General features: G+C 40.2%; 1 protein-coding gene across 2 annotated transcripts in view; it reads right to left on the bottom strand.

Moving 5' to 3' along the window:
* LOC110957769 (short transient receptor potential channel 7) overlaps nt 1-12241 on the bottom strand; it is a 94624-nt gene that overhangs the window by 37762 nt on the left and 44621 nt on the right. For both annotated transcript variants that reach the window (XM_051954787.1, XM_051954786.1), the window contains 2 exons: nt 8854-9036; nt 1582-1746 (listed from right to left, as the gene is read on the bottom strand). In XM_051954787.1, the coding sequence (XP_051810747.1) occupies nt 1582-1746; nt 8854-9036 (348 nt within the window). The remainder of the gene's footprint in view (nt 1-1581; nt 1747-8853; nt 9037-12241) is intronic.

The raw sequence follows: 12241 nt of genomic DNA, 5'->3' as shown, positions 1-12241 counted from the left end.
GGAAGATTATCCAGGTTGATGAGCAGATTTGCATAACCGCTCGCTCAGTTCCTGTAAGCGAGTGCGGCCCCTGTCATATCGTGTTACTTCACAAATTATAATTTGCTTGATGGAGTATTAAGAAATTGTGATAAAGTGCCTCAGGCCCTATAATCAAATGGTGATTATACAGTGCAATTTCAATCGGAAATCTGTAATGTTTTTAGCCACACTACTAATTTTTTCCCCCCTGTCTGCCCAACACTTTGGATCACAGTTGAATATCTTGACAGCTACAGATTTCCATCATGTTTGGCCACAGGTTCATGATCTCAACACAAATAATCTTGATGATTTTAACGAGTTTGAAATGTAAGTGTGATACACAGAGACAATATATTTAGTTGTTTGTGCACAAAATGAAAACACACATCCACAGTGAAGAAGAGGATTACAGTATACAGCAGTAGTGGCAGTTCTGGTACTTTCTTTCACCACAAAACAAATTAATCATTGGAATTGTAACTACTGTGACTGAGGTGAAATGGAGGTGACTGGTGTTTTCCCATAAAAGAGAATGCTCCGACATGCACTCCATCTTTCACAGTGACTCAAACATACAGTAGATTTTGGATGGAGCATCACTTTAGCATGCGGTTGTTATCCATATCGACTGGACTTTAACAGGACCGTTAGGGAATTTGAAGTTTGAAGCCCAGTTCAAATGAAGTAGATAATCATGAAGTACAGCTGGGAAGTTGAACCTTCATGTAGAACTGAGCCGACAAGCTGACTCAGCTTGTCTTAAAACATCCCTTGTATCGGGGATAAACTGCAATTTAGTCAATAACATGACTTTTCTTCCTGTCACAACCTCAGACAAGCTTCATGTTTTTTCCCCATTTGTGGCAAGCCATTGCATCCAACAGGAACAAAATTAAAACCACCTGCCAGTATCGTGTAAGTCCACCTTGTTACAGTAAAACAGCTCTTACAGAACCTATGGGGGTGTTCTGTTATGTCTGGAAACGAGACGTCGGCAGCAGATTGGGTCCTCTGGGTTGCAGGTCGGGAACTCCATGGATCAGGTTAGCTTTACCCTATATCTTCAATTGATTGGATGGGAATCAAGGGAATTGGAGGCTGGGTAAATGCCTTTGGTTTGTTTATTGTGTTCCTCAAGCCATTCCTGAGCAGTTTTTTGAGGTGTGCAATGGACTGCTGCTATCACGAGTGTGCAACAATGTTTAGGTGGGCAGTATTTCCACTTGAACACCAGGACCCAAGGTCTCCCAGCAGGACAGTGCATTGTAATGGATCATCAGTGGTTGTCACTTCACCTATCAGCGGTTTTCATATTTTGGATAGTTGGTCTATTACCAGCAAAGATGATGATTTTACTCACCCATTGTGTTTTCAGGTATGTAATGAGCCTATAAACTGCACCATGCTGCTAACAAACTATACACACTACATATTGGTGCCACAGTCTAATACTATATAATGCGTCATGAACAACATTAATAATACAATTTGTAACTTTCTCTCAGAAGCTATGGTGCGTCTAGAGACAACTTGGTGCATGTAGTTGTGTTTTCATACCTTGCTACACGGCATTATCCAGTAGGCGATAGCCAGGAAGGGCAGCCCTACTGTCACCCCGAGAACTGTCCAGCACTTCACCCCGACGGACTGCTGCCTCAGGCCAGGCAGGTTCTCGTACCAGATAGTTAGCAGCTGCTGCTGGCAATTTGGATGGGCAACAAACTGAAGAGAGAGACAGGGACAAGAAAGTTAAATCAATGGAGGATCTGTGGCCAAGGAAGGTGAGAGAGGAGCAATTAGCAAGCAGCCAATAATGAGTATGTTTTCAGAGAAATGTGCTCATTAGTGGCTGGTATGGTTGTTTTTCACTGTTTTGTAGTTCAAACAAACATTAAAATACTGTTTATATGCTCATGCTTTTCATTATTTAACATTCTGAAATGACTGTTGCGTAGCAGAGAACTGTTTTGTTTGTACGTACAGTGCATTTTGTTGCAGATAAAGTTTTACAGGTACATTTCTGAACTTTTTTTATTCTTGTTTCAAAATATTTTATTGATTTCCAAAAATGAGGTTATGTAGAGTGACCTACCAGTGTTATCACAATGGCAGGTGGCCAGGAACAAACCCCCAAAGCTTTTCTGAAGTTACAGACAAGATGTTAGTCTCACCAACCATAAAAATGTGCACACAGGGGGAGCGATTAGAGAAAAATCAGAGCTTTACAACTCGTTGCATTAAAATGTGTACCTGCTATGACATATTTTCAGCTTTGACTGGAATTCCCACAGTTGGATCGCATGGGAGAGGCCGTCTGAAGCTGAAATACCTGAACCACGCTAAGACCACCAGATACATCGCTGATGATGTGTTCAAGGTATACGTAAGAACTAGACAGTTTCTCTATAGAAATGTGGGATCTGTAGAAAATGTTAAAAAAAAAAAAAAAAGAATAAGTGATGAGCACTCACAGCTAAGCTGCTTTCATTTCAGTTAAAGGTACGAATACCAGGCCTGATATTAAGCTGTTAAGAGTCAATACTGATCCTTTGGTTAATGAAATGAGGGCAGGCACTGAATCAATAACACTGGTGTCAGAAGCATTGGGTAAGCAGGATATTTGAGACTTCACAAAGGGCCTCTGTAAATATCTAAAAATGTGGCAGGTAAAACAGACAGCTGATCAAATATGGAAAAGCTGCCATCTATGAACAGGCTTTTACAGCATTTTGTTTCTTTTTTTGGGCCAAATGCTGATAGCTTACATCTTGCACACACCAAATTAAAAGGTGGTTTAAGTAGATGTGGCATGAAAGAGAGGAAAATTGGAACCCAAATCTTTCCCAAAATGGACCTACAGTCTCAGAGTTCACTCACATTCTGGTTCATAATCAATTTTCTAGAAAGCAGCAGGGGAGGAATAGACTTTTATGTTGCAGTATTGCTATTTTTTTTAACTTAAGTACCGCAAAATATTTGAATACTGTGCGTAGGATGTCCTGAGATGCCCCCTTGATCCAGTGGAGGTGGTGGGAGACAGGATGATGGCTGAGTTATCATCTCTGTTGGGGAATATGTAGCACCCCCTGCAGAGACTGGGAGAAGGAGAAGGAGAGACACCAAAGGTCCGTCCATCCTAGTGTTGTTGTGCATATAGCCCTTTGCAATATTGTTGTTATATACTTATGTACATTTCTTGTTTATCTTGACTCATCTTACTTTTTCATATTCAGAAAAACTCCTCGAATAGCATGACCACTACCACTAACTGTTCCAGAGACCTACGTAAGAATGTGGTGCATTGGTACATTTTTGCTGTTTACCTCTGACAGTAAAAACAACAGACTCTGCTGGTCAGGGCACTCTAACCCTTCAGTCACTGAGTTGCTAAATTTATCATTTTAAAAAAGATGATGATGGAATGAAAGGGCTTTTTGTGCTAATTTGCTATTTAAGCAATTTCACGCTGAGTGTGCACGGTGCATTTCTTTTCAGAGTACATCTATTGTGTACTCATTAAAATATGAATATATGGTATTATTCACAGCACATTTGTATTTATGACTGCCACTTAGCTTTAATTATAAAAAATAGCAACAAGCAGGTTGGAAAATCAATTTAAAATACAGAATCCAAAAGAAATCAGGCAGAAAATAAGAAGCTGAGTGTTCACATTAATTACTGACTTTATTCCAAGAAAGGAAGTGATAAATGAAACATAAAGGTCAGATGTGGAAGGACAGGATGTTTTTCTTCTAGATGGAGGAAGGATGCGGACAACAGAGCGATCAATGCTCAGTCGGTGGTCAACCAGTGTAACAAACAAACTCAGTGTTTGTGTTTTGTTTACGTCTAAGATCTGAGCAGCTGCTTACATTCGGACAAACTTTTTCTCTTGATTTTTGTTTGCCTCTTTGTTGTCGCCCTCTGCCAATCCTTTCCACAGCTTCACCAATCAACCCGAGTCTCCACATTCAGTGAGCATTTATCTGCATTTATCTGCCATCCTCTGCTTCCATCCACCGATCAAAACACACACATGACCGATGTGTTTTCAGGGCACACTCTCAATCATGAGGGAAACCACATACAACCATAAATACTCCCCAGCACCACATAAAATCATTGTAAACACAGTTTCCCACTGGTGTCCGGCGTTCAGTCCATAAAGCCACTGATCCATGACATGAACCATGCCTGTGTTCAGCAACATCCACTGCACAGAGTCATGCTCCACCTGGTTTCCATGGCAATCTATCTCTCCCTCACTCTTTGCTTCTTGTGTAATTACCTGCCTGCTATTGGTCATGCTCTCTAGTACAGGATAAAAACAAAAACACAAACTCAGTCAGACTGTTTGCTGCTCGACACACACACACGTTTGTACTTCTATCTTAGTGAGGACATCCATAGGCATAATGCATTTCCTAGAGCCTTACCCTAACCTTAACCATCACAACTGATTGCCTAAACTTAATCCTTACCCTAACCCTAACCAAAGCTCAATTCATACCTGTTCTCTAAAAACAAGTCTTCACCCTCAAACATGGCTGTTTCAAAGTGAGGACCGGCCAAAATGTCCTCACTTTGTAAAAATGTCCTCACTTTGATAGTTAAATGCAGAAAATGGTACTCACCATGTAGCAAGTACAAGAACACACACACACACACACACACACACACACACACACACACACACACACACACACACACACACACACACACACACACACACACACACACACACACACACACACACACACACACACACACACACACACACACACACAAGTGAGTGCACACACACTCCTCTGCTAACACATCTGCACACAAACTCTTGGGATGCACCTGATTAAAGAAAAGCATGCAGCACATCAAGGTCAAACAGGAATGGATGTGACTAAGTGGTATGCTAGGGGAAATGGGAAGAAGGTATTTGGTTTTTAGGTTTAGTAAGCGCACCTCTGCTCAGTAGGGATCTACGCTACTCTACTCTTACACAGAAATCAGGGAGTTGTTTACATCAGGGCCTCTGGGGCCACATGCAATGCAATAAAAAAACATAATGAATGTTTATGTACACAAATGGCTCACACAGGGTTCCTTACACAAAAATCAAATTACAAGTTAAACACTGCAGTTGATCAATTATTGAACTTTTCTATGGTATCTATGATAGAGCTTGTAGCGTACTAAGAAGCAGAACATTCCAGAGCCCCACACAAAGATCCAAAGACCTTTTCCCAAAGCTGTAAATTTAGTAAAACACCATTTTAGGACACAGCTAACCCAAAATTCACCTCTAAATGGAACATCTGCCAATCGGATGTTTACTATTAAAGAACCATTCACGGCTTTCTTGGAGACAATAGGATGCTATGTACCTCCATCAGAATCTGATAAGGTTCAAAAACTGTCAACTGTGAGGAAAACTACACCTCTGAAGAAGCTGTCTGGCAATCTGACCTTCTGATCTCCCTACCTAACACACAGAACTTGGTATGCAGGAATGGATTGAACAGTTTAAATCATAACATGAAAGAAATGCGTCATCTTCGGATTGATGATCTGGACTCAGTCTGTGATACCAAGTTGATCAGGACCAGGATGGAAGAAGAACACATCAAATATGACATGTTTGTGGAGAAGAACAAACAAGACACCAACAACCCCCTCGTTCTGTCCCAGACCACAGGCATGAAGGCAGACAGACTTTTTACTCTGAGCATATATACTCCGTATGTCTTATATTTCGTATTATTGCATGAATATGCTTGTGCTTTAGCTATGTTATAAATTTACTTTCATGTAGCCTAAAGTCTGGAATGTGTAACTTTATTCATACGTTTACACCTTTTCTTATTTTCTCAGGAACCACATGAGAAAAACATATTATGCTTGGTGTCATTCTAATCACTTATTCAGTGTTCTTTCAGATCTGTGATCATCATAAATGTTGAACAACTGGATTTGTATATCTAAGAAATGAAATAAAAGTAAGTTCTAAATGCATTTGGTCTCTGACCTCTACTGGACAGGGAAGCTCAACACCACCCCTTGGGAGGAACTCAGCCATGATTGGTTAGATGCTGATATGAATTTGGCTCCAAAACTTTCTATATAGAAGAAAGTTACTGGAATGCAACAGGACTTTTAGAAAAATTCAACTTGGGCTTGTAAGAAGGGGCTTTTATAAAATTGAACTTGGGCTTTTAGATAATGGGGCTGTTGGAAAAATGGGCTCTTGGAAGAATGAAATTGGGTTTAAGAATTATGTTAATACTACAACAGCGCAGATATTTTCTTGACAACTGTGAGCTCTGACTCTTAGTTTTTTTTACTTCGGCACACTTTTGCAGTGCAAGCCTTCCAAAGTTCCTCCTTGTCTCTGCATTCCTGAACCAACTCATCCAGTAGATCATCACAGCTCCCTCCCTCTCACTACTACGGAGGCTATGCAAGTATCATTTTCCTTCTGCTAAACAGGTGAATTTACAAATTACAATTGGTTTACCGATTTCAGAGTAATTTCAAAATTTATAGTGTTTAATGAGTTTTTCATCTACAGTTGAAGAGGGATCTTAAGTGATGGCACACAGAAATGATTTTCTTGAACTTTCTGTAACAAAATACTTACAATAGTCATTTTCAATCCAAATCTGTTTGCTTACATCTGTGGCTAATAATGATCCATAAAAAAAGACTGAGAATATGAAATTTGTAATGTGATGTAATACTTTATTGATGTGCTCATGAGGGTGTATTTGCCGTTCTTTATGGGGAGGTTAGCTACGGTGGCTTCACTGCAGCAGTGACAGCTAAATTTAGGAATAACCGCAATCATGCTAAGTGGTCACATGACTATGAATATCAACTCATCAAGCAAATTCAGATTTTTTAGCAGGTCCATAAGAACATTTATATAAAAGAACTGGTGTTTGAACCAGATCACCTTCAAACAATGGAAAGGTCTGCAGCCACACATTTGTCACAAGTGCAAAGTATAATCCTAAACCAACATGAGAAGTTTTAAAATGTAATACAGACTGAAAGCAGCACAACTGCAGCAGTCAAAGCCAAGAAGGAAAGCCTGTATGAAACTGTCAACTGTGTGAATACATGAGTTCATAGGCTCATCAATATCACTGTCCCAAAAAAGACACTAGATGATCTGATAATAATTACATCACACTAAAGTGTTCATCAGATGTAGCTTCATGATGTGCACGACAGTTTTAATCTTATTCTTTCAGCTGCAACCTTGGTGGTGTTAAATGGTCCTGTGAGAAGGTTAAGAACAAATATAAATACTTAACTGAAATGGATAAGTAGGTTGTTTGCAAATCTTGTAAGTACAAGGCTTGAGTACTATAAGCAGTTCCTGTTCAAGGATTATACAAACCTCTGTAGAACAATAACTCTGAAATTGCTTCGAGCTCTAAAAATCCCTGCACCCTGAAGAGAACCGCTTACTACTGAAACCCTGAGGTTCTTCTAGGAAGGGTGATACTATTATAGAATTGATTGGTCAGTACGTTTCATACATATTGAGCTGTTATCTGGAACAGAATCTGCTCTGATGCATGTAAGGGGTGTAGCACACGATGATCCAGAATTAAACCTGAAGTTACTATGCTAACATCAAACTAACCAGCTTTCAACAGGCGTCAGGTGTCAAAGTCAATTATATGAAAATCAATCAGCCTGGCCTCCTCACCTTTAGGATTTTCTGTGGTATAAATATGTGTGTTCACCTGGTCACTTTAACCGGCTTGAACAAACCCCATGTCTTGATACCATGTTTATGCTCCGAATAATTATTATTTACACTATGTTTTTTCACAGTGGCCCTTCATGGAGAAACATGCTAGCTCATCCATATCTCATGGAACAGATATTAAAAATCATACTTATTTAATGGTAACAAGCTGGTATGAATCTCCTGATGTCGGCTGCAGGTAAAGACCTGCTATACTGGTCGTTCATTTTATGTGGCTTTCTCCTCTTCTTCCACTTTCCATGTTAAAAAAAAATACACTGTCAAACACCACCGCCTACACATTGAAAATGGCAATTTTTGCTAAAGATTTGGACATACACTACCAGTCAAAAGTTTGTACACACTTTCTCATTTAATGGTTTTTCTTTATGTTCAGGACTATTTACATTGTAGATTCTCATTGAATGCATCAAAACTATGAATGAACACATATGGAATTACATAGTAAATAAAAAAAGTGTAAAATAAGTCAAAACTTGTTTTACATTTTAAATTCTTCAAATAGTCATCCTTTACTTTGATTCCTGCTTAGCACACTCCTGGCATTCTCTCAATGAGCTTCCATGTGTGTCCATTCATAGTTTTGAGTGAGAATCTACGATGTAAACAGTCATGCAAACAAAGAAAAACCATTAAATGAGATGTGTCCAAACTATTGACTGGTAGAGTATTTATCAAAATATGCTTGTCTTTGTAATTGGTTTATATGGAAATATTTCACAGGAACAAGTCTGGTTCCCAATCAGAATTTTGCAGAGATACAGTCACACCATCATTGGTGTAGTCCAGCTCAGTACGATTGTGATTAGTTAAAAGAAACACGAACAAACCAGAGCTTCCCCCCATAATGCAGAATGAATACAAGGTTCAGCCAGAACTTTTATGTGCTCAGTGACTACTTAGGAGCCATCATCCTGCTCATCCACGTGGAGGCTGATTCTGGAAGTTTTGGTGCAGATTCTTGTAAAAATCAAATCAAGTTTTGAATGTTAGCATATCTACTGACAACGTGATGAAAATCCACATTCTCTATTCCCTATTGGTCTTACCTTCTTGACTTCGTACTTGATGGCCAGTTTGACGCGGCTGAGGCAGGGTCGGTTGTAGGGGCTCGGTGGACACTGATCCACATCGCCGTTCAATATGGCCTCAACTTCCTCTGTGTTCCGACAGAGGTCCAACACACCCACCACAAAGTCCTTACACTGCATGGACAGCTTGCGGTAGTCATTCTGGATGGGAGGGGGGGAGGTGGACAGTGAAAAAAAGATGAAAAAAGCAGGTAATAACATTTCAGCCATCCAGTTTGAATCATTCATGCAAATGAATTGACACAGATATTGCGCCATTCTTGTAGCCTAGCCGTGTTAGACAACCCACGACAACAAATTTAATTCTCTGCCAGGGTGGGTCTAGTTACCCTCCATAAGGCTCGAGGTTGAATGCTCCTAAAACTGGTCGGACGAATCACTATGAAGTGTAGAGTCAGAAGGCAGGCGTAACTAAGTGACGACAGAGGCGCGACAATTCTGACAGAAACAACCGGCGCACAATAAACAGTTATCTTTCGACTCGGCGTTGGCCGCAGCCCTTAAAGATTTCAAGCTAAAATTCAACTTGAAAGATAAACAAAGGACGGCACTGAAGTGTTTCATTGAGAAGAAAGACGTATTTGGACTTATGCCGACGCGATATGGCAAATCCTTAATATACCAGTTGGCTCCGCTGGTTGGGAAGCTAATGGGACTTAGCCACAATCCGGCGCTCTAGGAATTCGTCAGCCTATTCGTTGCACTGATTGGTTGTATACCTACCCAATTGCTGCAGAGTGATTTGAAAGACAACCTTTTAGGCCCCCTCCCTCCCTGTCGAGCGTTCCTAGACCCTTGTGTCTTAAGAGCTGGGTCTAGCGCGGCTAGGCTACCATTCTTGTAGAACTATAGACATTGCAAATCATAGGATTCATCAGACTGTGACTGTGCCTTCAGCTGCCCTCTTAGTTTTTTGTCTGATGTCTTTCTGTCCCCTACTTTTGTTCCTCTTTTCTCTTGTTGTTATATATACTATTACCTGCTTTTCAGATGTTCTCACATGATGCATTTTGGTTCTCAATCAACAGTCTTATGTGTATCCTGTGTTTCCTGTCTCTATGCCATGTCATCTTCCAGGAGCTGGTGATTGTGGTCAACTCATCTGACATCAGTCTTTGCTTGCAAAATCACCTGCACTCCTTCAGTCACCTCAGTTGCTTGTATATATTTTTTTAAAATCTCTTGACTGTTGCCCCTCTCGGCTTTGAAATGGCTGTCCCAGCCTTTTGACATAAAAACTGTCAAAATCACAGACACATTCATTCCCATTTGCAATTATAATATGGCTTTAATGCAAAAAATGGAAAGGGTCAGTGTGTGATTTTGTTCTTGACCTTTCCATTTTGAAACATCGCTCATTTGTCTTTGTCAAAAAATATAAAATGTATTCGATAGCACAGTACATAAATCAGCAGAAACAGGAGTCAAAGATAAAAGAGAATGCATTTGACCCTTAGCACTCACCAGGATGTGAGTGCAAATGCTGAATTTTAAGATAACAGCACCACAGCAACAGCAGCAGCAACAATAGCGTTCTATATTGTAATAAGACTGTGTACTTTGTGTGTGTGTGTGTGTGTGTGTGTGTGTGTGTGTGTGGGGGGGGTGTCAGAAAACGGAACAGAGGAAACAGGAGTCTTTACACATTATTTTGGGTTATTTTGGGGAGATTACCTTTAGTAATAGTAACCTTGTAGTCACAATAGATGAAAAACTTGAATTCACTACTTTTGTTCTTTGTACTGACACCAGACATACACAGCATATAGCTCCAATAAAATCACCTGAACTGGTCCCTTCAATAATCGCTTCAATAACCCTTTGCCCTTCCATCTCATGGCCCTTACAGCTTACTTCTCATTCTTATATTTACCAACCTCCCCTCAGCCTGCTGCATCATTCTGTTCGACAACAGTTGGTCAAGCATGGATGCGGCAGCAGACTGGGGCAGGTTTAGAGTCCCTGAGGAATGATTTTCATCATGCATTCACCACCATGTCGGGGCTGTTTTCAAGTAAACCTTTACAGTGTGTTGGAGGAAAAACTTTTATACAGTCTCTTCAATAAAATAATTAGCATTTAGCACACTGGGAAATTATCAGCTCTGCTCTCATTTTAATGTTTCTATAAGCAGGTATGAAAAGTAGCAAGGATGTATGACTCTAGAATGTGTTATGGTTCATGTACTGATCATGAGCATCATCTACATTCCACCAATGTCTGACCTTTTTAGGGAGGATGTTTCTTTCTGGCATGACTTGGACTGTGACGGTCCTGATTATTGAATTTGTCCGTGTTATCGTCTATAGATTCTAAAATTTGTTACATGATGCTTCAGAAAAAAATTCAACTCAGAGGAGTGTTAGATTAGTCTGCTCAAATGGCTTATCACTATGTGCAATTTAAAAAGAACATTCTGGGCATCAAGCGAAGGCACCTGTTGGCCCTTTGGGGACAAGATGGCATTTGGTGAATTTCTCCTTTAGGCTGCTGGCTGTAAGAAAATAATTCACAGTGTCATATCTGTTCACACACGGGCAAAGGCAAGACTTGGATGTCCACTTAAGTGCATATACAGCAACATTTTTTCAATCAACGGTATTCACATACTAAGGCAGACATGACGAGCAAGCACGCACAGATACCACACACATATGTGGAAATCCAATCACAAGTCAAGGTATGCAGTTTTTGCCCCAAGCGCTGAGATTACGGGCAGAGAATGATGTTGAGAGATTGAAACTGGCGACAGAGTGGTGTGAAACAGAGTGAGAATGGTTACAGATGAGTGAACTGAGGGGGGACATGAGCCACACTGGGAATGAGGGAGAGAGGAGGAAGGAGATGTAAGATGGAGGGATGAGAAGAAGAGAAAGATCGTATTAATGCGCTTCAGTGCACATTCACCGCTATCAATTTACCTCATATTCACGTTATTTCTTGCTGTCTTTTGTCTCATTTTGTCACAAAAGTACTATATTGAATTTAAACCTGGAGTGAAAAAAACAAACATTAAAATGTAAATTTAAAAAGTGAACCTACACTCTCTGCTGCCTTACAGTAGCTTCTCTAACACTGCCCCAGGTTTTCTGAAAACTGTGTACATGCGTCCAGAGGCCTGAATGAGAAATTAGTAGGTTGTTTTGAAAAATAACACATTGGAAGGTAAATATAAGGTTGTTAGTGAGACCCTCATATGCTGCTAGCAGTAAGCCAAAGGCATACTATCCAACATGCAGCCCTCTTATGTCTGCACTGACAGGTTCTGCATTTGTGCCAGCAGGTACAAAAGTAATGTTTGCTTGCACTCCACAGTGTGCATTTGTGTGTTCATAGTATTTTCTGT

This window comes from Acanthochromis polyacanthus, chromosome 10, assembly GCF_021347895.1.
Source record: "Acanthochromis polyacanthus isolate Apoly-LR-REF ecotype Palm Island chromosome 10, KAUST_Apoly_ChrSc, whole genome shotgun sequence".
In the NCBI taxonomy this organism is placed as follows: domain Eukaryota; kingdom Metazoa; phylum Chordata; class Actinopteri; family Pomacentridae; genus Acanthochromis; species Acanthochromis polyacanthus.
The sequence above is the reverse complement of the archived record's forward strand: the minus strand, read 5'-3'. Positions and strand labels throughout refer to the sequence as shown.